The sequence below is a fragment of the Pan paniscus genome, chromosome 13 (assembly GCF_029289425.2).
Source record: "Pan paniscus chromosome 13, NHGRI_mPanPan1-v2.0_pri, whole genome shotgun sequence".
Lineage (NCBI taxonomy): Eukaryota > Metazoa > Chordata > Mammalia > Primates > Hominidae > Pan > Pan paniscus.
The window spans coordinates 125260472-125287638 of NC_073262.2; the positions used below are offsets into that span (position 1 = coordinate 125260472).

The window sequence follows — 27167 nt, forward strand, 5'->3', positions numbered from 1 at the left end:
TCAGGCTTGTCTTTAACTTGTACTTCCCAGTACTGCCTGCCACAATTTTATCCCTTAGAACCCAGAACAGCTGGGAGCAGATAAAATCTTCTTGGGTTATGAGGTAAGTTTTGTGTTGTATTTCCATATCGCACAGTTTTTCTATCTTCTGAGACTATAAGTTTACGATGTGCTGCTTCAGGATCTAGAATTACATCTACTTGAAATCGCTTGATAATTTTGTTTTGGCCACAATATTGTGGAGACAGATGGTAACCATATTCTTTTAATTTGAATAAAAAAGGTTTAGGGAATTTTAAATTCTTATATCTGTGATAGATATCCTTAACATTAGCCAGTAATTCCAGTTCTGACTTCACATATATGCTCTCTATCTTCTTTAGTAGATATTTTAATGAGGAGGTATAATCTGAAAATTTTGTTAGGCTTTCATTTAGTTGTGCTAAAATATCCATCTCGTCATCTTGTAATTGCCCAAAAACAGTCTCTTGCTCATTTTGCAGAAATAACCTAAGTTGCTCAAATTCAGACTTGACTTCTTCTGCCATATGTTTTACCTTTTTCTTCAGTTCCAGTGATTTTCTGGTTTGTATAGTTATGACTTTTTCAATTAGTTCCACTCTCTCCTTCCACGGTGCATTGTATTGCTCCAGTTTTTTCCTGATAGGAGGCAGCCTTCTTTATGGGCCAAACACAGTGATGCTGGTGATCAGTGCACAAACTGCACCTTGGACATAAAAGCTCTAGGTCTTTCTGAGAGAAGAAAGTCAAAACCTGATTATGCTTCTTACACACATGCTTCTCTTCCTGCCTCTTCCTCTTGCTTCTTAGCTGGAGTTGCTTAGCAATTTCAGTCAAACTACCCAGCTGGGGATTGCTTATAAATTTCCTTTCTGGACAGCACAAGTGGCAAAAGGGGCAGGGGAAACTATCATCTAGATCCTTCCAGGACATAATGATGCAGGAGAGACAGAAGTTATGCCCACAGCTGATGGTCACTGGGTCAAGTAGTCCAGACAGATGGGACAGCTAGCCTCTGCTCGGAGGTCAGCCAGGGCTGTCACAAATTCTACGGAGCCTGGAACAAAGATGGTAGGTAAGGTAATTCTTTTATTTTAGCAAGGCCTAGCTCTCTAGAGATCAAGACCCACTATGCAGTGGATTCCTCCCCAGACCTTGAAATCTGACCAGCTTTCAGTTTTACTGACTTGGCATGTTGATGGCAGTTTCTAGAAACTTGTTAAGCCCTCAGCTCCTTAGCTTCAGACTTCACAGCCTGCAGCCTATTGCATATTAGAACTTATTAGCTGGGCTGCTGCTCTTCCCACTAAATGAAATAAAGTCAAGTTTTCTTCAAGAAAGCAGCCTCAGGTCCAAGATAAGGACTCCTTCCTGTAATCCCAGCTACTCAGGAGGCTGAGGCAGGAGAATCGCCTGAACCCGAGAGGAGGAGGTTGTGGTGAGCCAAGATCGCGCCGTCACACTCCAGCCTGGGCAACAGAGTGAAACTATATAAAGCACTTTGGGCCAGGCATGGTGGCTCACACCTGTAATCTCAGCACTTTGGGAGGCCAAAGCAGTGGATCACTTGAGGTCAGCAGTTCGAGAACCAGCCTGGCCAACATGGTAAAACCTCGTCTCTCCTTGCATTATAATCACCTGGAGGGCTTGGTAAAAGGTTGCTTGGGCCACATCCCCAGTTTCTGGTTCAGTAGGGCTGGTTTTTTCCTAAGTTCCCAGATGATGCTGCTGGCCTGTGGACTGTACTTTGTGAACTTATGCTGGAGCAGATGGATCAGAAACCCCGGCCAGAGGATGCTCAGGACCCATCGAGCCCCCACGAGCAAGGACTCAGACCTCCAACCCCACCAAATTAAAGTATGTCTTTAATAGATAATCATTATTAACAATATTAAAATGTATAGCCCAGACTTGATTTTTTTAAATATTGTAATCATTATACAATCAAAAGTCAAAGAAAATGCTTCCTCATTTTTATAAGCAAGTCCTTAAAAAATATTAGTTCATTTTACAAGACCAATGAATATAGTAATGCATTAGTACTGGTTGAAGAGGCACGGAGGAAGGTTATGGGGGCAGAGGAGCTGAAGGAGGAGGCGCTGGAAGTGAAGGAGGCAGGGTAACTCTGGTTGAAGCAACATTTCTACTGCTTCTTGGTCCCTTTCTGTGATTAATTTGCCAAAGGAGGGAGCTTACTTTCATACTGGGGTTATCTAACACATTCTATCCATTTCCACAGCATGAGCCTGATAACAAGGTGATTGTAGATGGAATAAGGCATGAACTCCTTTTGAGATTTTAGTCAAGGCAACAGACAGACATGGAGCTTAGCCCTCTGAACACAGAAATCATGGCCCACAAACGTTATCATCTTAGTCTAACTATAAGGTAACAAAGATGAAATACAGTATAACCCTGAAAAATAAGCTTATGCACACAATCTTTGAAAAATAGACAAATATCCAATACATACAATTTCATCAAGCTCCAGACCAAATTCAAAACATAGTTCATCAAATTCTTCATCAGCTAGGAAAATAAAAAAGGAGGTGGTTAATTTCACTCTGTTCAGTATAAGTGAAAACTACATACAAACTGCATTTTCTTATTACTAATTGCCTTACACCAATCATACTACTAAATATCAGGCATCACATATTATCATTTAAAAACAAACAGGCCAGGCATGGTGGCTCATGCCTGTAATCCCAGCACTTTGGGAGGCCAATGTGTGTGGATCACCTGAGGTCAGGAGTTTGAAACCAGCCTGGCCAACATGGTGAAACCCTGTCTCTACTAAAAATACAAAATTAGCCAGGCATGGTGGCGCATGCCTGTAATCCCAGCTACTTGGGAGACTGAGGCAGGAGAATTGCTTGAACCTGGGAGGCAGAGGTTGCAGTGAGCCGAGATCATGACATTGCACTCCAGCCTGGCTGACAAGAGCGAGACTCCGTCTCAAAAAATTAAAAAAAAAAAAGCTGGGCCAAAAAAATTTAAGATTAAAAAAAGAAAAAACTATTAAAGGCTTGATTAATCTACACTAATATCAACTGTGGTTTAGGTTACCTGCACTGGGAAGTTTGCATGTACACAGAAGAAAAACACCTGTTAAGTAGAGATCAGATATAAAGTAGGCTCCAAATCACAGATCTCACACAACAGAATGTCACATAAGTCCTATCAGGTAAAATGGTCTGAGGCGGCCTGACACTTTTGGCTTTGAAGCCAAGTCAATCAGAGTTTGAATTCTATCCCACTTATTAGATCTGAGAGTTTGGCACCTTATGTAAACTTTCTTGGTACCTTATGTCAACATTACAGCTGCCTCATCTATAAAATGGTATTTCACAGCCATTATGGCATGGTACTATTGGAAAGATTTAAATGCTAATGCATAAAATGGACCTGGCATAGTACCCTGAGACAAAGTGAGTCTACAATAATTAATAGTTTATTAGCAATTAATAAAATAAGTTCTCTTCCTTATTTTAATATTATATCCTACTGTTTAGCTTTTCAGGGTTCTCACATTACCAAAAATTGAACACAAAACATCATTAGCAGTATATTCTAGCGAAAACTGGTCTTAAGATTCCTGATTCAGACACTAAATTTCAATTTAACATCTACGTACTGAGTACCCACCTTATACCAGGCACTGTACTAGGTACCAGGGTTACAAAGATAAATAAAACACAATTCCTGCCTTAACTACTTCCTCATCTAGTAAAGAAGCCAGATGTGTAAATAAATATGACTGTGTTAAGTACAAGGTACAGGGCTGGCACAAAAGAAGTAATCAGTTTCTCTTATGGTCAGCTAAACCTTCACAGAAAGGATGAGTTCGTTAGGCAGAGATTGTGGGGCGTGAAACAGCATGGCAAATTTGGAAACTCTTAAGTAGTTCAACATGGATGAAACATAAAGTTCGTATCAGAAGATATGATGGAACAAGGAGAAAGGGGTCAACTAACAATTTGCCCTCTTTCTTACAGGCAGGCAATGGAGAATTATACTGAAGGGATTCTTCGGCTGGGCAAAAACATGATTAGATCTGCATTCTAAAGACTGCTCGCAGAGTAGAGGATGGATTGGAGCAGGGAGTCTACTGCAATAGTACAGATGCGATATAGTGAAGACTTCATTTAAAGCAGCACCAGCAAGAATGAGGAAGAAGGGATTAATATGAAAAACGTTAAAGAGGTGGAATGTATAAGGCTCGATGGCCGAATGATGGGAGGTAGGAATAGGGAGTGTGTAGAAGGAGTCTAGGATGACTCCCCGATCTCTGGTTTGGGGGAAAAAATGGGTGGGGATATCATTAACTAGGGCAGGTAGTAATAGGTACCCAGCCTCCAAGACGGCCTGTTCCATGATCCCTGCCTCCTTGTATTCATGCTCCTGTGTGAACTGAGGTCTGCAGCAATCACCTGAGTGAGTTTGGAAGCAGATTCTCCAGCCCAGCCCTCGGAAATGACAGCAACCCCAGCTGACAGCTAGACTGCATCATGGTGAGACCCAAAGCCAGAACCACCTTCCTAAGCTACTCCCCAATTCCTGTCTCTCAGAAATTTTGTAAAATAATAAAGGCTTGTTTTACACTCCTAAGTACCAGGGTAATTTGTTACGTAGCAACAGACTACTAATACTTTGGAATAATTTGTTACATAGCAATAGATTACTAATACAGACTTTAGTCCCTGGAAGTGGCGTACTGCTGTAACAAAAATGAAAAACATGGGAATGGCTTTGGAACCAAGCAGTGGGCTTTGAGGCGTGTAAATGAAAACCTCAAGAAAGACGCCTCATAGTCTTTGGTAAGGATGCAGGTGAGGACATGGAGGAAAGTGAGGTAATGTTATCAGAAAGCAGAAGAAGAGGAATCCTGGTTAAGAAGAGGCGGAAGGCTTAGCAACACCATTCCTTGCAGTAATGTGGACTGTAAAAAATCAATGGGGTGATGTAACTAAGAAGATTTCCAACCAGTGTTCACAGTGCCACCTGGGTTTTTCTTGTGCTTATGTGAAAAAAAGAGATAAGCTAAAGGAAAGGCTGTTAAACAAAAATGAGCCAGGATGTTGGGGATTTAAAAAATTCTCATCTTCTCCAGATGTGAAACAATGCTAAAATTAAGAAATAACTTCTGAGCAAAGACCAAATCCAAGGCACTGCCAGGAAAACATGGTCCAAAGATAAAATCAAGGATATGACCATAAAATCTTAAGACCCAGAAAGATCAAAGGCACTAATCATTCCAACAAAGGGTGCTATTAAAAATTATAAAGAATGCACCTCATAAATCCAATTAATCACACAATAGGGCTTAATTAAGAGCACTGTTATCAGCAGAAACTCAATATATTTCAGAGATGTGTAGGTGGTGTGGCTTTTGACTAATAAAATGGAAGCCAGTAACATGCACCAAAGACCTTCAAAGTTTTTAGAAGAAATACATATGCAGAAGCATTGCCAGCTAGAATTGAAAGGGATAGAAATAGGATAAAATAAAGTCTTTGAACTCTCAAAATTATATTAGCAGTAAGTAGACTGAGAAAACCAACCAGCTGTAAAGCACATGCTTTCTAGGGATCACTCAGAGGGGTGGAAACCAAGAGCCTAGAGGGCAGGGCAGACAGCCATGGAGAATTATTCCAGGCCTTCAGACCTAATCAAGAACATCCAACATTTGCCACTTGATTCCAGAATTGCCATGGACCAATGACTCCTTTGTGTCTCCCATTTCCGCCCCTTTGAAGAGGAAGGGCTACAGGAGTTATCCTATGCCCATCCCACCACTGTATGTTAGGTATATGTGGGGCAGATAAATGGTCTCTCGAGTCTCTCAGGCCAACAGTGTACTAAAGAAGCTATACTGAAGGAACTACACCCAAGGAGCCACATCCACATCTGGTCCTGATTTAGATGATGAGATTCTAGATTCTGAGCTGCTGCTGTAATGGGATGACACTTCTGAGGGCCTTGGGAGGGGGTGAGTATATTTTGCATATGGGAGGAACTGAATCAGTGGAGGTTAGAGGGGAAACGGTGGTAGTCAGCCTCCAAGATGGGCTCCAATAATACCGGCCTCCTGGTATTCACACCCTTGTACTGTTCCCTTCCACATTGTGCTAGGATTGGTCTGTGATCAAGAGAATATGAGAAGGGCTAGTGTATCACTTCTGAGCTGTTATTGAAAACAGGCGTCTATCCTCGGCACTCTCTTACTTACCTACTCTCTCGGACCTCTCCATCTGGGGCAAACAAGCTAACATGTTCTAAGTAGTCCTATGGAGAGGATAAGGTGGGAGGAACTAAAGCCTATGGCCAAAAATCAGCAAGGAACTGAGGTTTGCCAACAACCACTTGAATGAACCTGAAAGCAGTTTCTCCAGACCCAGTTAGGCCTTGAGATGACTACGGATCTGGCAAACACCTTGACTGCAATCTGGTAACAGATCCAGAGCAAAAACCACCCAGCTAAGCCAGTCCCCAATTCCTGACCCTCAGAAACTATATAACAAATGATAGCTGCTTTAAGATGCTAAACTTTGGGATAATTTAGTATGCAGTAATAGATAACTAAGTGGTACAGAACTATTAAAATACACTGAATCCTAATTATCATATGTTTTATTCCTTTCAGCTGTTATTTCATGGGTTTCTATACAAAGAAAAATCAACAATAAAATCGTGATTAGTAATTTCCTCTAACGAAATGACACATCAAGTAACCACACCTTAGGGGTGTATATGATATACACAGAAGGTTCTGCCACTACTGCCAGCTATTACACCACGCCAGAACAGGACTATAATTGAAGAGCAGTGATAATAAATCAGTTAACAAGAAAAGGAGTGGCAAGAGGAAACCATCTGCACAGAAAGTCCATTGAAAAGGTAGACTAAGGAGACAAAACTGCTCCAAAGGAGTCAGAAGAGCAAAATAACCAAAATGGCAAACAGCTTGAAAGAGAAATATCCTTGCTAAGCAAAGAGGTGGTAAAAAGGAAGGTGGGGACTGGTAGAAACAATGGAATTTCAAATAGAAAGCAACCCTTGGAGGGACTAAAGAGAGAGAATGTGGATTTTAAAAGTGTGAATGAGACATTATCTGAAAACAAGAAAAAAAGAGGAAGACTGGGGAAAAAAAAAAAAAGGTAAGAAACAAGATGTATCCATACTACTTGGAAACCACATGTTTGCTGAACATGCTTTTTCAATTCTGACCTCAACCCAGTTAACAGTTTCAAGCAAGAACACAATAAAGGTAAACTAATGAGGAGAATCATTTCTGACCTCTTGAAAGTACATCTCAATAAATAACATCAATCCTTCTGACTGAATTTTTTTTTTTTTTTTTTTTTCTGAGACAGGGTCTCACTTTGTGGCCAGGGCTGAAGTGCAGTGGCTTGATCACCGCTCACTACAGCCTTGACCGCCTTGGTTTAAGCGATCCTCCGGCCACAGCCTCCCAAGTAGCTGGGACTACACGTATACACCACCACACCCAGCTACTTTTTGTAGAGACAGGGTTTTGCTGTGTTGCCCAGTCTGGTCTCCAACTCCTGAGCTCAAGCAATCTGCCCACCTCGTCCTCCCAAAGTGCTGTGATTACAAGCATCAGCCATGTACCTGGCCCTTAAAAGATTCAGTAGCTAACACATATTTGTGAAAAAATCAATCTTAATTGATCACTGACAATATGAAAAAAAAAGGGAAGCAGACAGAATATGTTAAAACATCAGATGATAGTAAATAGGTTATAAATCTCACCATTTTTAAAAATCTGGATTATTTCTTACCTCCCTAGAAATGGAGACTGGGATGGGAACTGATTATAGATGTTTTGAACAAATATTTGCCACCTACCATCTTAGGCAATTCAGGTACACAGACTGAGCATTCCCAATCCAAAAATCTGAAATCTGACATGCTCCAAAACCCAAAACCTTAAAGTGCAGACATGATGTCACAAGTGGAAAATTCCACACCTGACTCCATGTGACTTGTCAAAAACACAGTCAAAACCTTGTTTCATGCAAAAAAAAAAAATTATTTAAAGTATCCCATAAAATTAACTTCAGGCTATGCATATAAGGTATATGTGAAATATAAATCAATTTCATGTTTAGACTTGGTCCCACCCCCCAAAATATCTCATTATGTATATGCAAATATCCCAAAATCCAAAATCCAAGACGCTTCTGGTCTCAAGCATTTTGGATAAGGAATTATTAACCTGTACCACATCCCATTAGTGAGAATATGGTTTAGAAGGGCAGGTAAGAAATATAAATAAGCTCATTATAAAATAAAGCGATTAGGCGATTAGAGCCAAGTACAAAGGGTAAGAGTAATACAATATCCTTGTATTTCCTTTACTTTCAGGGACTTATGGCAGAACTTACGAAGAATATCACATTGAGAATAGGTACTATCTAAAAGTACACACTTAGGAAAGATTCTTAAAAGCCAGCTTTATTTTCACTGTAACAGTAATCTTATTCTGGGAAGCGGTGGCTGTCATTAAACCAATTAGGCCTTTGTTAACACACTGAGCCCTAAAAACAAAAAAAAGCTCTCACGAACCAGTTGGTCCAGCCTTTATACAAGCTAAAAATTATGGGGTGGGGGCCGGGCGCGGTGGCTCACGCCTGTAATCCCAGCATTTTGGGAGGCCGCGGCAGGTGGATCACGAGGTCAGGAGTTTAAGACCAGCCTGGCCAAGATGGTGAAACCTGGTGTCTCTAAAAATACAAAAAAATTACTCGGGCGCGATGGCGGACGCCTGTAATCCCATCTACTCGGGAGACTGAGGCAGAGAATTGCTTGAACCGGGAGACGGAGGTTGCAGTCAGCCGAGATCGCGCCACTGCACTCCAGCCTGGGCGACAGACCGAGACTCCGTCTCAAAAAATAAAAACAAAAAAAAAAATAGGGTGGGGCAGCCGCTACGGCTGTGAGGTAACTGGTAACTGCATTTAATATCTCCCTCCTTTTTTTCAATGGTTGTGTTTTTAGAACTGAATAAAAGATGAAATGTAGAATGAAGTCTACACCCATTGAATACTCCTCATTCAGGTCTCAGATCAAATGTTACCACCCTATCTAAAGTTGTTCTTGGCACAACACCTTTTCTTTCCTTGATGGCATTTAACATTATCCGAAATCATTTTATTAACGTGCTGGTTAATTGTCTGCCTCCATCAGACAGAACGTGGACCTGACGTGTCGTGTGCACAGCTCTAGTCCTAAGCTCTTAGAACAGTGCCTGACACATAACAGGCGCTCAGGAAACATTAATAAAACGAAGACAGGTGGAATGCCGTTCTCCACCCCGCTGCACAAATCTCTCCTCCTACCCCCTTATAAACTGAGTTCCCACAGCGCTGCTATTGCAATTAACTGGCTACGCTCGGGATGCAACCCCGGGTTTCCTTCCTGTTCTATCCCCTGGCTTGGATGTCGGTGCCAGGAACGCTGTAGGCACTCGATGGCAGATCGCTGAATGAATGACACGGCAAGCCGGGCACAAGCAGTGGCACCGCTGCGATGCCGGTTCCGAGGCTACCACAGCCCAGCCGGACCGCCACCATCATCGGCCTTCCCGCGTAAACCCCGGCCTCCCGGAGCCAAAACCTTCAGGAAGGCATGAATGTCGCCACATTGCCCTTTAGGAGGGAGGCCCAGCCTCCGAGAAGAGGCGTAGGGCCCAACGTATAGGGCCGCCACTCACTGTAGGTGCGGCCCAGGGCTTGGAAGAGCAGATCACGCTTCACGCTGACAGTCGGCATGGTGGGTCGAACTCACTGCGCCTGCGCAGCGAGCTGACCCGGGCTTCCCTAGCGAAGCGCGTAGGACCCGCCTCTTCTTGTGCGTGTTGTCTTGAATATCGCCATTCTGCTGCCAACAGTTCCTGTTCTCTTTTTAACCTAAAAACACTCATCATGCCATTAGCTCGCTGATTAAATGTATCTTTGTGAGACTAATAGCTTAAAAGCCTGTAAGAAAGATATAATTTGATAGAACTGGCTAGGATTTGTCAGGCATTGTAATGTACTGACCCTGAAGTCCCGGATGCTTCCAGCGCGCTAACGGCCGGGGACGCCCACCAGGTGGGCGGGGCGAGAGTGGGGCGCGTCAGGGAGGGGGTGGGGCCTCCACGTGGGAAATCTTGCCTGGAGGTGGTGGAAATGCGAGTGGAGAGGGTTCAAGGCTTCCTGCAGAGAAAGGTGTGCAAATCCTGGCGGCGGGAGAGGGGCTGTTAACAGACCTCAGTTTTTACTTCATTCTTTAATCTCTCCTCTACTCGTATAAGTGATATACCTGTGCTTTGTTTGAACTTTACGGCAGCCCTATAAGGGAGGCATTGTAAGAGACCTCTTTTTAGTGTATTTGCTCAGTGCTCTCTGCTGTCAGTGGGCTGTGCTCAGCCCTCTGCCAGCATTAAATTTCCACCTTAAAACAACCCTGAGTGTAATAGGCTGAATAACGGCCCCCAATAATATCAGACCCTAATCCCTGCAACCTCTAAATGTAACTTTATATGGAAACAGCGTCTTTGCAGATTAAGTTAAGGATTTTGAGATGAAGATTATCCTGGATTCGAAAGACGAACACTAAATGGAATCACAGTATCCTCATCAAATCATAAAAGGGAGGTCGAGAGAGACTATTTAGCCACGGTGGCAGAGATTGGAGTATGGCAGCCACAACCCAAGGATGCCAGCAGCCACCAGAAACAAAGAGACAAGCACACACTGGGGGTGAGGGGATGGAGGAGCGGGGAGCATCAAGAATAGCTAATAGTTGCTGGGCTTAATGCTTAGGTGATGGGATGATCTGGGCAGCAAACCACCATGGCATACGTTTACCTGTGTAACAAACCTTCACATCCTGCACATGTGTCCCTGAAATAAACAGAGACAAGGACAGATTCACGCCCAGCCCATGGGGCAGCCCTATAATGCATGCTGATTTGGGCCCAGTGAAACTGATTTTGGGTTTCTGGCCTCCAGAACTGTGAGAGCATAAATTTATGGTTTAAGTCAGCAAGTTCGTGGTAATTTGTTTCAGCAGCCAAGGGAAACTAATACATCAAGATAGGTACCATTATCCCTGTTTTACAAGTAATGAAACTAAGGCACAAACTGGCAGTTCCAGGGGGAGGCTTGCCCTAATCCTTCCTACTGTACAGTGAGTGAGGGCTTCTTCCAAAGTCCTTCACATGAGGGGAGAAAAGCTGAGCCAGATGTAAGCCACCCTGACTATTAATCAAGCAGTTTTTCACTATATAGTATTAGCTCCCCTCCATGGGAAGGCAGTCCCTTCCCAGTGACCAACATAACAGATTGGCAACACCCCATAAATGGCAAACATCCCCAATGCAAAATACAGCTTTCCACCTAAAATTGGTGCTTTCTGCTCAATTAATAAGCAAAGGACTAGTGCCAGGCACGATGGCTCACACTTGTAATACCAACACTTTGGGAGGCTGAAGTGGGCAGATCACTTGAGGTCAAGAGTTGGAAACCAGCCTGGCCAACATGATAAAACCCCATCTCTACTAAAATTACAAAAATTAGCTGGGTGTGGTGGCGGGCACTTGTAATCCCAGCTACTGGGGAGGCTGAGGACTCAGAATCACTTTAACCCAGGAGGCAGAGGTTGCAGTGAGCCAAGATCATGCCACTGCACTCCAGCCTGGGTGACAGAGCAAGACTCTGTCTTAAAAGCAATAACAACAACAACAACAACAACAAAATAATAATAATAAATAACCACAGGACTTCCTGCTGACCTGCTCTTCTTTGGGCACTCCAAAGTGTTCTGTGGCCTCTGAACCTCAGTTTCCTCATCCATAAAATAGGGATAATAATATACACCTTAAAGAATTATTGTGTCTCATATCTGTAATTCCAGCACTTTGGGAGGCTGAGGTGGGAGGATTACTTGAGCCCAGGATTTCAAAACCAGCCTGGGCAACAGAGTTGGACCCCATCTCTAAACAAAAAGAAAAATTAGCCAGGCATGGTGGCAACACACCTATGATCCCATCTACGCGGATCACTTGAGCCCGGGAGGTTGAGGCTGTGGTGAGCTGTGATCGCGCACTCCAGCCTGGGTGATAAAGTGAGACCTTGTCTTAAAAACTAAAAAAGAATTATTGTAAGAATTTGAAATAATACTCATAAATAACTAGCATAGTTCTTATCATGTCAGAGGTCCTGGAAATAGGGCAACTGTCATTATTTTTTTTAATCCTCCTAGTTAGTTTTCTGCTAGTCTCAGACCACCAAGGGGCATTTTGTTCCCATCTCTCACATCTCCCAACTGACCCATCCGACTTTTTATCATTGCACATGTTACAGGTACTCTGTCCCTTCTCTGTGAGAAGCTAAACTGTTAGAAGATTCTAATGGAAAAGAGGAAACTAGGCCACTAGGGCTCATCACAAATGGCATTAGCTGACTGAAAGGAAAGGTACATGGAAAATGATGAGATCGTATATCACAAAATGTAGGTACATGCTTCTTTCATCTAACTTTGGGGCCAGACTGAAAGCAGGAATGAGGTGGCAGCATTTCCTAGGAAGGAAAGACGAGCTGGACAAAAGGCATGGAAAAACTCTCAGCTCAGCAGAAATTAAGGAGATGCAAATTAAAATTATAAGGACATACATGTTTATACCTAGGAGACTGCTAGAAATCTTAAAGTCTGAAAAAAATCAGATCTTGGCAAGAATTTGGGAGTATAAATTGATATAACCTCTTTGGAAAATATGGCCTTACCTAGAAAAATGGGGCATGTCCATATCCTACTACCCAGCAATTGCACTGCTAGGAATATTCCCCCAGAGAAACTCTTACCCATGTGCACCAGAAGACTCAAATAAGAATTTTCATAGTTACATTGTTCATTATAACAGAAATCTAGAAACAACCCAATGTTTGTCAGTACTAGAATGGGTAGACAGTTATGATAAATGTATACAGTGAAACACCATACAGTTATGTAAACAAATGAACTACACTTGCATGTATCAACTTGGATAAATCTTACGTTGTAATTTTGAGGGAAAAATGTAAATCACAGAAGAATATGTATCCTTGATGCCATTACTATAAACACTAAAAACCAGGCTAACCTAAAGAGTATATTGTTAGGCATACATAAATAGAATGGTAAGCCTGTAATAAAAAGCAGAGGATGACAAACACAAAATATGAGACCAGTGAGTTCTGAGTGAGTTGGCAGGGCTGCAGCCTGGAGTGTTGGAATACCTGTGTTACTCAGAGTCCTCCAGATAAATAAATAGGAAACAAGTAGACAGATATTTATTATAAAGTATTGTCTCACATCATTATGGAAACTGAGAAGTCCCACAATCTACCATCTGCAAGCTGGAGACCCATGAAAATGAGTGAAGTAGTTTGAAGCCCTGAGAGCTGAAGAGGTGGTGGTGCAGATGCTGTCTCAAGGCCTGAAAGCCAGGAGAACTGAGAGCAGGGAAAGATCTATGGCCCAGCTCAAGTAGTCAGACAGAGAGTGAATTCAGCCTTCCTCCCCCTTTTTATTCTCTTCAGGCCCACCATGGATTGGATAATACCTACCCACATTGGGGAGGGCCATTTGCTTTACTCAGTCTATCCATTCAAATGCTAATCTTGGCTGGGTGTGGTGGCTCACGCCTGTAATCCTAGCACTTTGGGAGGCTGAGGCAGGCAGATCACTTGAGGTCAGAAGTTTGAGACCAACCTGGCTAACATAGCAAAACCCCATCTCTACTAAAAATACAAAAATTAGCTGGGCATGGTGGTGCATGCCTGTAGTCCCAGCTACTTGGGAGGCTGAGGTAGAGGAATCGCTTGAACCCAGGAGGCGGAGGTTGCAGTGAGCCGAGGTTGCACCACTGCACTCCAGCCTGGGCAACAGAGCAAGACTCCATCTCAAAAAAATAAAAACAAATGCTAATCTCTTCCAGGAATGCCCTCACACACCCAGAAATAATGTTTAACCAGCTACCTGGGTACCCATTAGCCCAGTCAAGTTGGTACATAAAATTAACCAACACAGTACCCAAAGGGTTTCAAAAATATTGGTAGTGTTCTATTTTATCTGGTATACCTTTGTGGATGTATTTTAAGAAAGAAAAGATGAAGGTGGGAAACAACAGATGAGTGTGGCACTCTATTTCAGTGGTGGGGAGACAAATGCTGGGTGGCAGATGGCTGAGCAGAAACGCAATAGGAATACTTGACACTTGATTTCGCTTTAAGATGTTCTTTTTCCTCCATAAAGGGCTTTTTTTTTTTTCCTTTTGAGATGGAGTTTCACTCGTAGCCCAGGCTGGAGTGCAATGGCCCATCTTGGCTCACTGCAACCTCCACCTCCTGGGTTCAAGCGATTCTCCTGCCTCAGCCTCCTGAGTAGCTGGGATTACAGTCACCTGCCACCACGCCCAGCTAATTTTTGTATTTTTAGTGGAGATGGGGTTTTACCATGTTGGCCAGGCTGGTCTCGAACTCCTGACCTCAGGTGAATCACCTGTCTTGGCCTCCCAAAGTGCTAGGATTACAGGTGTGAGCCACCGCACCCGGCCTGGATAAAGGGCTTTTTAAAAACTTTAGTCTAATTTATTATTCTTTTCCTTTATAGGTTATGGGGTTTAGGTTATGTTTTAAAAGGTCTTTCTTAATCCCAAGATTATTTTTTTTTAAGTATGTTTCTCAGAGTACTTGAATGGGTTTTTATTTTTCTTTTGCATTTTAATCTCAGATCTTTCTGAAATTTGTTTTGGTTTTGGAGTGAGTGAATGAACCAGCTTTATGTTTGTTTTTAAACAATTCAGTTAATACATTATTTATTAAATAAGCTTCTTTTTACTCATGGATTTGAAATACATTCTTTATTAAATTTCCATATATATATCTATATATTTAGGTTTATTCCTGAACTATGTGTTCCATTGCCTGTACGAAGCTTTTTCAATTACTATAGTACTATAATACATTTTAATAGTTGGAAAAGTTAGTAAGTTAGTGTACCTTCGATGCCTTCTTTTTCAAAACTTCCATGACTTTTATCTCATGTTAATTTTTCTAGATGAACTTTAAGATTTTTTCAAGTTCTGGAAAACATTCTTTTATCATTTATTTGGAATCAAACATAATTTATGGATTAATTTAGGAATCTTTCCATCCAAGAACCACAGGCTCCATGTAAGTTCTAAAGTGTGCCAGGCAGTGGCCCACCTTAGGCCTTCTGCTTGAATGTTCTTGCCCATAGATTCCCATAGAGCTAGATCCCTTGGCTCTTTGAAGTCTTCCCAGAAAAGCCTATCCCTGACTATACTATTAGTTATGGTTGTTAGATATATACGTCTCTCTCTGCTAAAACATGAGCCTGTAAAGGCAGAGATTTTTGTGTTTTGTTCACTAACACATGCCAAGAACCTCAGACAGTGCCTGGCAGAGGGCAGACCATCAATAAATATTTGAAGTTTTAATGTTAGGAATACTTGCTATATTACCTTTTCTTTTTACAAATACATACTTCAGTACTAAAAAAATGAGCAAAGGAAGTGAGCACCAATTAAATACAAACAAAAAAAACAAGAAGAGAAGAGAATGTAAATTAAAACAACAGTACAAGTTATGGATATTTTCTCCAGGGAGACGGGCTGGCATTAAAGAAACAAATCATACCGACCCTGTATTGGCAAAAATTTAGGAAGCTGGCACTTTTAACTCCTGTTGGGAATATAAGTAGCAGTTTGACAATATAAATCAATATATTAAAGATTTTTTCTCTTTGATCCTAAAATTCCACTCCTATAATTATTCTAAGGAAATAATGAAACAAGTCTTTGCAATGTAGAAAATGTTGAAACAACCTAAACATTTAACAATATGAGCTCGATTAAATAGAGTAGGATACCTTTATGCAGTAAAATACTATGCAAACATTAAAAATGATGTTAGCTATCTACCTTTTTTTTTTTTTTTTTTTTTTAGATGGAGTCTCCCTCTGTCATCCAGGCTGGATTGCAGTGGCGTGATCTTGGCTCACTGCAACCTCCGCCTCCCAGGCTCAAGCAATTCTCCTGCCTCAGCCTCCCAAATAGCTGGGACTACAGGCACACACCACCATGCCCGGCTAATTTTTGTATTTTTAGTAGAGACAGGGTTTCACCATGTTGGCCAGGATGGTCTCCATCTCTTGACCTCGTGATCCGCCCACCTCGGCCTCCCCAAGTGCTGGGGTTACAGGTGTGAGCCACCACACCCAGCTCAGCCATCTACATTTTTTAACATGGTACAAACTTCATAACAAGTGAACTTTATGATATGAAAGTACAGTTACTAAGCAATATACTTTATTTTTATTTATTTAATTTTGTTTCATTTTAGAGACAGGGTCGTACTCTTTCACCCAAGCTGAAGCACAGTGGCATGATCATAGCTCACCGCAGCCTTGATCTCCTGGGCTCCAGTGATTCTGCCACCTCAGCCTCCCAAATAGCTGGAACCACAGGCACACACCACCACACCTGGCAAATTTTTTAACTTTTTTGTAGAGACAGGGTCTCATTATGTTGCCTGGGCTGAACAATATACTTTAAGTGACCAATATTTTGTTTTAAAAATGCATATATAGCTGGGCACAGTGGTTCATGCTTATAATCCTAGCACTTTGGGAGGCTGAGGTGGGCAGATCACTTGAGGTCAGGAGTTCGAAACCAACCTGGCCAACATGGTGAAAACCCATCTGTACTAAAAATATTTAAAAAATTAGCCAGGCATGGTGGTGGGCACCTGTAATCATAGCTCCTCAGGAGGCTGAGGCATGAGAATCACGTGAACCTGGGAGGTGGAGGTTGCAGTGAGCTGAGATCACGCCATTGCACTCCAGCCTGAGCAATAAGAGTGAGGCTCCCTCTCAAAAAAAAGAAAAAAAAATGCACGTATGTATGAGTGTGAACAAAAATAAAATGGCTACCATGATATACAACAAAATGTTAGCAGTCGCTATTCTTGGATTGGTGAGATTTTTTAAAATTGTATCTTATATTTTACAGAATTGTAACTAGCAAGTATTATTTTATTATGAGAAAATAAAACCAAGGCTATCATAAAACACAATCATGCTCACTCCTTTTCCCTGACTAATCAGACATTGGTAGATTGTCCAGCTCTCTCATTATCACCTGGAATCAGAGCCTGCACCCGTGGATTGTTTTTGCCTATAAAATGTGTAATAAGCTCAGAGAAAATTTCTGAAATGATTGTGTCACTTTCCTGTAATGCTTGTGGGTTGGCCAGTAACTGTGAAAGCTATGCTGTCAGGTCTGAAGTTCTTCTCACACAGGTCCTAAATTGCAGTACGGGGTCAGATGACATTTTACACTAGAGCTACTGATAGCTTAAAGGGGCATGCTGATACTGTGTAGTGCTTTCCTCTCCAAAAGCAAACAGGCTCTGCTTGCAGCCTCAGTTTCTTCATTCACAAAATGGAGTTAGTATTCCATCTGATGCTTGTGAGGATAAAGTATGTGGAGACAATTTGAAACCTGCAAAGTGCTATTTGATTAGTAGATATTTATACTGAAAGTAATTACCCAGTATATTACCTTCAGTATAAATTACCCAAGTGATCTGAGACTATGACCTCTTTCTGGTGTGAAGTTTAGTAAAACTTGAGCTGCTATCTCCCAGAGGGTGAGGCAGGGCTTTCAATACAGGTAATGGATGATACAGTTTACTGTAACTGGCCTTGCTTTTACTTGCTGCGTATCCAAAACTGGTTCTGTTCTATCCATAATCTTATATGCCTTTCCTATAAATTTCCTGGGGGCACTCCAATCTCTCTGTAGATTACTCTGAAACTTTTAGGACATAACCAAAGTCCGTACATCTTTTTGCGTTTCTATTGCTAGATCCATCTAGAATCAAGAAGGTCTGAAAGACCTCACAAGAATCAGTTTGATCAGCACTAAGGAATTTGTCAAAACGATGGTCATTTTAAATTGGATTTTTTTTTTTTTTTGGAGATGGAGTCTTGCTCTGTTGCCCAGGCTGGAGTGCAGTGGTGCGATCTTGGCTCACTGCAAGCTCCACCTCCCGGGTTCAAGCTATTCTCCTGCCTCAGCCTCCTGAGTAGCTGGAACTATAGGCGCCCGCCACCACGCCCAAGTAATGTTTTTTGTATTTTTAGTAGAGACGGGGTTTCACCATGTTAGCCAGGATGGTGTCGATCTCCTGGCCTTGTGACCCACCCACCTCGGCCTCCCAAAGTCCTGGGATTACAGGCGTGAGCCACCGCGCCCGGCCTAAATTGGATTTTTCAAATAAACTCATTACACATTTTATAGTATTGACAATTCCCTCATTCCTGATATTCTCCTTCCTTAGTTTTCCTGACTCCAGGCTCCTGATTAGCTCCTTGGATTTTTCTACTGTCACTATGCGATAGGCAAAAGCAATACAACATAGTATTGAGTTCTATCAGTCACAGATTTAAATCCTGGATCACTGAGACCTTGGACCAGTGACACAATACTGATGAGCCTCAGTTCCTCATCTATAATGTGAAGATAACAACAATACCTACATTGTAGGTATACCATGTGATGGTTGTGAGAATTTTAAGAGAAATAGTTCGTGTAGGGTTTGGCCTATCATGAACACTGAATAAATATTAACTCTGTTGCGGCCTCCTCTACCTCCTACACTGCACTTTCCCTTCCTTCTATGTGGGGTGCTATCCAGAGTTACGTGCTTAGAAATCTTCTCCCGGAGTGAGGTCTGCAGCCTCCACTACCACCTAAACACAGACGGCTCCCTTCCTATCTTCAGCCTTTATCTCTCTTTTGTACATATTTCTTTTTTTGGGGGGGGGATGGAGTATCACTCTGTCGCCTGGGCTGGAGTGCAGTGGCACTATCTTGGCTCACTGCAACCTCCACCTCCCGGGTTCACGCCACTCTCCTACCTCAGCCTCCCAAATAGCTGGGACTACAGGTGCCTGCCACCACGCCCAGCTAATTTTTTTTTTGTATTTTTAGTAGAGACACAGTTTCACCGTGTTAGCCAGGATGGTCTCGATCTCCTGACCTCGTGATCCGCCTGCCTCGGCCTCCCAAAGTGCTGGGATTACAGGCGTGAGCCACCGCGCCTGGCCTCTTCTGTACATATTTCTTACCAGCTTCTGAACATCTGCACCTGGCTGTCCAACATGCTGGCATCTCATACTCAACATGTCAAAAACTGAAGTTTCCCCAAGATTCATTTTTTCCCATGTCTGCCTTTCCTTTTCAATGTCACCACCATCCACTGAGTTATCCATATTGGAAATACTGAAGTCAACTTAACTCCTCCTCACTCATTTCTCCCTTCTGATTGGTTTTGATTGCAGAAGCTTGGCATCATCTGCCCAGAATTTTCTTTCTCTGCTACAAGGGCAAATTTGACAGCCACCATGTTACAGCAATTGGACCCTGTATCGCATTTGAATGAATTGATACAGAAGTTGACGCCTGATGCCAGCTGGATTTTGGACTTGGGACCATAGGGAACTTAAGTCCATTTGATTTCAAGGCGGAAGCTGTAATGTACAAGTGTAGGGCCATTAGTGGCCATGTTTCCCACCCCATGGAGAAAATTAATCTCCAGCAAGGCAAAATGACTCTCACAGCAAGAGAGAAGGCAGAGAGAGAGAGGGCCTAGACACATCAAACTGACTGGTTGTTCTTGAGACCCATGTGTCTCTTTCTTCCTCCTGAAACTTGACTGTTCAACAACAAATTAAGTTCAGAATTATTAAAGCTTAGCTTGCGAGCATTGGAAAGTTATAGCTGAGACTCAAGAAGTGAGATGTAGATGACCTATAATGCAGAGTCCAAAACCATATTAAAGAATTTGGACTTTATCTTGACAGCAATTGTGAAGAAATTCAAAGATTTTAAATGATGTTTGAAAAGTAATGGAAAAGATCACACTGGGCACGTTGTGGAAAGGGGATAAGGAGTAGTGGTTTGGAGGGTAAAACTCACGGCAAGAAGATCAGTTAGGAGGTTGCAATAATGCAGAGGAGAAATGATAGCAGTCAGGACTGGGAAGATGGCATGTGTTGAAGCAAAACAAAACATCCACTGGATTGGACTGTCTTTGTCCATTCAGGCTACTATAGCAACATATCATATACTGGGTGGCTTATAAACAACCACAATTTATTTCTCACAGTTCTAGAGGCTGGGAAGTTCAAGATCAGGGTGCTGGCATGGTCAGGTTCTGGTGAGGGCCCTCTTTTGAGTTGCAACAGCTGACTTTTTGCTGGGTCCTCCTAGGGCAGAAGGAGCAAAAGAGCTCCCTTCAACATCTTTTATAAGGGCACTAAGTCCATTCATGAGGGAGGAGCTGTCATGATATAATCACTCCCCAAAGGCCACACCTCTTAATACCATTACCTTGGTGGTTAGGATTTCACCTAATGTAAATTTTGGGGGACTTGGGGAAAAAACAAACATTCAGACCATAGCCTGGATCTTCTTGGAAACTGGAGCTAAGTAATGGAAACTGCTTTGTCGTGTCCCCAAGGGCACTGTTGTTGGAGTTGCTGACTGCCTCTTTTACAAGATTGCCTTGGGTTCAGGACAGTTGCAGTAAACCTTCCGAATCCCTTTCTTCTTGTTCCTACCTTGAGTGTGTTGCTGGACCTCCAATTACTGTCCCAGGGCAAATGCAAATGAAGGTGTGGGTGAGGGTCATGGGAAGAGAAAGGACATTTAATAAATACTAGTCATTATCCTCATAATTTCTAACAGTAATCAGTCATAGTGTTACAACAATTTAAAAGAGCAATTAGGGGCTGGGCACGGTGGTTTACGCCTGTAATCTTAGCACTTTGGGAGGCTGAGGCAGGTGGATTGCCTGAGCTCAGGAGTTTCAGACCAGACTGGGCAACAACATGGTGAAACCCCATCTCTACTAAAAATACAAAAAATTAGCTGGGCATGGTGGTGCGCACCTGTAGTCCCAGCTTCTCTGGGAGGCTGAGGCATGAGAATCGCTTGAACCTGGGAGGCAGAGGTTGCAGTGAACCAAGATCACCCCACTGCACTCCAGCCTGGGCAGCAGAGCAAGACTGTCTCAAAAAACAGACAAACACACAAAAGGAGCAATTAGGGAAGCACATATTTTGTAGAGAAAATGTCACATATTAACATAAATTAACTAACGGAGAGACAACACTTGAACTTCTATGAATGGAGTTTTCGAAGGAAAATGTGAAAGGAAGGAAGGCAGGAATGGTACATGGGGTCTGAGACCTTGTGTGTACTTGTAGCAATAAGAAAATATGGAGGAAAGGAAACCTTGGACGGTAACCGTGGGGCTACAAAGCCTCACCTTCTCAGGCAAGGTTCCTGCAACTTTCCCCAGAGCAAACATTGTCATACCCGAGCCTTGTCAGATTGATCAAATAGTTAATTGAGAAGACAATAAGAATGTAGAGGGACCACAGCAAATTTCTTAAACTTTGTTCAAAAGAGCCTTGAAAATAGAACTTCTTAAAGCACATTCCATTGAAACTACCATAGTGATGGCCTTCTATTTTACTTTAACCAGAGCTGGCCGCTCTCAGTGTTGTGTGTTTGTGTGTGTGTGTGTGTGTGTGTGTGCGCGCGTGCGCACGCGCGCGTGAGAGAGAGAGAGAATACTTACTTTTATGATTAATGCATCTTATGAAAATCAGAACCATGACCTTTGCCCTAAACTATCCCCTCTAAGGACTCTGTCTAGACAGAATACTAACAGAATGCTATTTCCTTTTTAACCTAACAATGAGAACATTTTTACTTAAGTTACAGTAAAACGTCATGTTATAGAAAGACATTGTCACCTTTCTACTAGTAGATGTTAGTTATAGTAAAGTGCACAGGAAGAAATAATTAGAACAAGGAAATGATTTCTTATTTCTCAATTCCAAGAGTAGCCTTTCATGATTGTTGAGACAATCTGGCCTGTGACCTTCTTATTTCTTCATCAGAGTTGAGAAGTAGAAAGAGGAACCATACCCATCAGTGGAATCCCAGATCTTCAAAGGGACTGTGTTGGTTCCTTCCCCAGGACTTGCCACAGCTGTGGTGCTTGGTACATTTTCATTGAATTATTGTAAACATATATATGTATTATTCACTCATATTTAGCCAATTCCAGGCCCATAGGAACAAAGCTGACACTTCTGCCAAATGTATTTTTCTTTAATCATTTGCTAAAATATTTGTTGACTGAATGGATAACTACACCTCAACCCAAATGACAGGTTCAGTCATCAGCACTCTTCTACTTACCCTTCAATGACTTGTTCCTCTGTTGTGACAACACTCCCTTTCTTCCTTATATTATTTGAGAAACAGCCTAGTATAGCAGTTAGGCTCTGGAATCTTAGGCTCATTTAGAATTGTTTTGAATAGCTTGATGAATTAAAACTTTCCCACTATGTAAATCCAGTGATCACTTAACTCAGGTAACTTGGCACACAATATGTAAACAAATAAATACATGTTGAATGTCAAAAGGATGAGTAAATAATTTAATTGTTGATTAAAATGGTGATGGACTGTTGCATTGACTGAGTGCTGGTGAGTCCATGCTTTGTTTCAGTTGGCTGTGATGGCTGTGACAGGATATGACAGTTCTTATCTATCAGCTTAGTGCTCTGGGAAAGTAACAAATACATTACTAAGCAAGCAAACTCCAAGTGATCAGGATCAGGAGTTCTCGGTGTTTTGCTCTTCTTTACCAATAGATTCGAAATCCAATGAATCAAACAGTCCTACCATTTATATGTCCCATGCATATCTCAAGTCTATATTTTCCCAAGCTTCCACATCCTCTACAATCATCCTACAATAGCCTTCTTAGGGGATATGCCTACTTCCACTCTTGCTACCTCCAATCTGTTCTAAATAGGTGCCCATTATTCTGTATCAGCCTATGTGTTTCCTTCAGGGCACTGTCACACATTTGGTTGTCTACATAGGTAGGTATTTTCTGTTTCTCCCACTAGACTGTGAGCTGCAGCAAGACAAAGACTTTTCTTATTCACCATTGTAACTCATCTCCTTTCCCTACCCAGTGCCTAATACATAGAAAGCTTTCCACAAATAGTCAATGAGTAAATGTGTGTAAATTCTCAAAGGCACAGAGACCTCATCTTAATTCACGTTTGTGTCATCAGTACCAAGGACAATGCCCAAGGCAATGCAGGCACTCCATAAATGTTTGTTCTGTGTTTGGTTCAGTTGATGAAGGGATGAGTCGCCTCTCCAGGTTTTATAGAAATTTGAATCTTCTCTATTCTGCCATTTACCAGCTGTGTGACTTTAAGCCCTAATTTCCTCAGCTGCAAAGTTGAAGTGAATGCATACTTTGTAGGGTTTTTGAGATTATGCCTGTGAGGGCTCTGCAGAGTGCCTGACATAGTGTGTGTTCATAGTGTCCCCACCTAGCACTGGGGGAAGATTCAAGGAAGAAATCTAAAAGGAAAGAAGAAAGTGACTCCCTAAGTAGGAGGAAAACAACTTGTTTGGAAACCCAAACAAGTTTTGCATACAAAAAATCACAAACAACTCCTCCAAGTGGCCCTGGTATTTGTTTTAATCCAACTCCCTTTGTATTAAAATGTTGAAGGAGAAAAGGGCATAGGATGGGGGAGAAAGGAGGGCCAACTATATTGTTTTGCCCTGTTCCAAGTCCTCTTCAGCAATGACTTGACAGCTGCTCATCATTTTGAGTTTTTCAACTATGTGGTAATTAATATTTATAAATAAAGTGCAGTGGTTGCTCCCAAGGACTAGGCACTATTTAGAATCTAGCCATCCATTTAGCACATCGTAATTGAAACCCTTCAGTGTCTTGTATTGCTCTTGGGGTTCCAACTTGAACCCTAACTCAGTCTGCAAGGGTCTGGACCTTGCCCACCATTTTTGCCTGATGTCACCCCAATCTCACCCTTGTCCCCCAGGCTCTCACTCTTTGAGCTCTTCTAGGAGTTCAGCCACAGGACCTTTGCATATGTGCTTCCCTTTGCCGGGATGACTCCTGGGTTAACTAGATTTGGCTACAGCTCAAGTAAGGGCACTTCTTCAGACACTTCCCTGACCGTGCAGCAGTCTTGGTTTTGGAATCTTCTAGTCATTCACAGTAGGGTCTTACTTGTAATTATACACCAAATTGTGTAGTTGTTTTGCTTATGTCTGTTTCTCCCTGTACTCTGAGAACAAGACAATGAATAGCTTGTGTCAGGCCTCTGAGCCAAAGCTCAGCCATTATAACCTCTGTGACCTGCATGTACACATCCAGGTGGCCTGCAGGAGCCAAGAAGCCTGGAGCAGCCAAAAAAAACGCAAAGAAGTAAAACAGCCAGTTCCTGCCTTAACTGATTAACCAACATTACAACATTTTACCATTGTGACTTGTCCCTGCCCTACCTTAGCTGATCAATCGACTTTGTGACATTCTTCTTCTGGACAATGAGTCTTATGATCTCCCCACCCTGTACCTTGTGACCCCTTCCTCTGCTAACAATAGATAACCACCTTTTACTGTAATTTTCCATTACCTAGACAACTCCTATAAAGCAACCCCTTCCCCATCTCCCTTCGCTGACTCTTTTTCGGACTCAGCTGACTTGCACCTAAGTGAATAAACAGCCTTGTTGCTCACACAATGCCTGTTGGTGGTCTCTTCACACGGATGCGCTTGACAGCTTGGTTATCCGAGCGCCCGGATGGTGTTCAGCAAGTGGCAAGTGCTCAACAAGTGTGGGTTGAATGAATGAATGGGTGAAAGATTCCCGGAGCTCCTGTAGGGAACTGAGGACCCAAGAGTGAGGAAGCCAGGTCCCCTTCCCCATCCCCGGGGAAATTGGAGGTGGCGGGGGGACACAGATCAATAAACTAAGAAACAAGTCTCGCTCCTCTCTCCAGCTGGTGTGCGATTCCTCAAACTAACCCTTCCCCAATCACAGAGGGTTCGAATGAAGGGGTGGGATGCTGAAGGCAAGCGCTGGGTGATCGATCAGCTGAACAATGGTCAGATCCTGGTGGAGATCCCAGGTCCTCAGCCAGGCGGCAGGAGCCCGCGCTGCCCGGCTCGGGCTGGCTGCCAGTTGACCCCTCTCCCCGTCCCTCGTGTCCCACGCGGCGCGCTCTCGCCAGCGCCCGGGCGCGCCAGCCAATGCGCCCGGGCCGCTGCAGCTGCTCCGGGGCCAGGGCGCTGGGCCAGCTCTGGCGCCCGGCGCTTGTGATTGGCTGCCCCCAGCCTCAGCCCAGCGCGCCCTCCCACCCAGGGCGCCGTTGGGTCACCGCTCGCTGCCTAGCCTCTGCCTTTTCCTCTCCGCCCAGCCAGTGCCCAGCGCGGGGCCCGGATCCGGCCGGGCACTTCCCACAGGAGCCGCAGAGCAGCGTGGGTGCAGGCTGCAGTGGCTGGCGCCGTCCTCGCCCGGCCAGGCCATGAAGGTAGAGTTTGCACCGCTCAACATCCAGCCGGCGCGGCGGCTGCAGACGGTGGCCGTCCTGCAGTGGGTCCTGAAATACCTGCTGCTCGGTAAGGACCCCGCCCCCCGGGCCGCGGGGCTTGGGCTCCGTATCCTCCCTCGGGACGGTCCGGATTCCAGGACCTGCATAGAACCTTCCAACCCTCGTTCCCCTGTCGGCCAGAGCAGGCAGGTCAAAGACGGCATTTGGAGCTAACGTGGACTCTGTTTTCCTCACGAGAACCTCATCGCTAACGACTGTTTAATTTTATTTTCTCCTGCGTTATTTTTTTAAATTGAGGTGCACCTTGCCTACAATAAAAGGCGCAGTTATACGGATACAGCTCGATGACTTTTGGCGACTGTATCTACCAAAATGTAACCATGACCCCATCGAACGCATGAGCACTTTAACCCCTCAAAAGTTGGCAAGCTCGTTTCTCGAACTGTTGATTCATAGATGGCAAAGTAATGCCTCAGTAGTTAAAACCTTGTTCCTTCCTCCTCTTTGTCTCCCCACCCTCCTGACAAAGAGCAGTGTTCCCTTTCCCGTTTTGGAGATTTCCCGGATACATAGCAGTACCTTTCTGTAAAGAAGGCTGCACCACTCATTGCATTCGGTTGAGCGGTTTCTCTCTGGAAATAGTTTGACTCAGGAGCGTGTGTGTTCCAGTTGGTTCCCAAGTTGAGCCCATGAAACATACACGAGCCGAATCATTAGATGGGGCAAAAACTTGGGTGGTTTTTGTTTTTGTTTTTTCCTTCATATTTGTTCTGCTCTTGAAGTAAATAGGGGTGATGTGGGAGGAGGGAGGAATTTGGGGGAGACCCTTCTATTGAAACATAAACTCTTCTGAAGACTAAAATCATGTGTATGCTGTAAGATCATGGATTGTACAGCGTTGGGGTGGTAATAATAGTAATAAACCCATTGCATTGGAGAGTTTTACACTTTTAAAACTGCTTTTACATTTCGAAAGCCTGAATCAGTGGTTCTCAACCCTGGCTCTAGATGAGAATCACTGGAGAAGCTTCTAAAAAGTACAGATGCCCAGGCTCCATCCTGGAATTTGTTTATTATTATTATTATTATTATTTTTGAGACGGAGTTTCACTCTTGTTGCCCACGCTGGAGTGCAGTGGCGCGATCTCGGCTCACCACAACCTCCACCTCCCGGGTTCAAGTAATTCTTCTGCCTCAGCCTGCCGAGTAGCTGGGGTTACAGGCATGTGCCACCACACCTGGCTAATTTTGTCTTTTTAGTAGAGACGGGGTTTCTCCATGTTGGTCAGGGTGGTCTCGAACTCCCAATCTCAGGTGATCCGCCCGTCTCAGCCTCCCAAAGTGCTGGGATTACAGGCGTGAGCCACCGCGCCCGGCTCATCTCTGGAATTTCTAAGTCATTTGTTTCAGAATGAAGTCTGTACACCTTTTTTTTTTTCCTTTTTCCTCTTTTAAGAACTCTCCAAGTGACTCTCCTGTGCTGCTAGGTAGAATTTACCAAAAAAAAAAAAAAAAAAAAAGTAATTCAAAGTGTTAACTCATTAAGTCCTCACAGGCTACACCGTGAGGCAGGGTTGCTCTGGATCAAAGCACCATGGAG

General features: G+C 43.2%; 2 protein-coding genes across 6 annotated transcripts in view; one reads left to right on the forward strand and one right to left on the reverse strand.

Moving 5' to 3' along the window:
* Positions 1 to 27167, reverse strand: part of FARSB (phenylalanyl-tRNA synthetase subunit beta) — a 228268-nt gene that overhangs the window by 74293 nt on the left and 126808 nt on the right. The window contains exons 1-2 of one of the 5 annotated variants that reach the window (XM_003818673.6): positions 9761 to 10156; positions 2495 to 2550 (exon numbers count right to left, since the gene is read on the reverse strand). In XM_003818673.6, the coding sequence (XP_003818721.1) occupies positions 2495 to 2550; positions 9761 to 9818 (114 nt within the window). In that variant the 5' untranslated portion in view covers positions 9819 to 10156. Of the gene's footprint in view, positions 1 to 557; positions 726 to 2494; positions 2551 to 9760; positions 10157 to 27167 lie in introns of those variants that run through there. The other 4 variants (XM_034955263.3, XM_034955264.3, XM_055109142.2 and 1 more) reach the window with 4 other exon arrangements.
* The window catches only part of MOGAT1 (monoacylglycerol O-acyltransferase 1), a 38357-nt gene continuing 36527 nt past the window's right edge, over positions 25338 to 27167 (forward strand). The window contains exon 1 of the mRNA XM_003818674.5: positions 25338 to 25634. Coding sequence (XP_003818722.3) covers positions 25541 to 25634 — 94 coding nt within the window. The 5' untranslated portion in view covers positions 25338 to 25540. The remainder of the gene's footprint in view (positions 25635 to 27167) is intronic.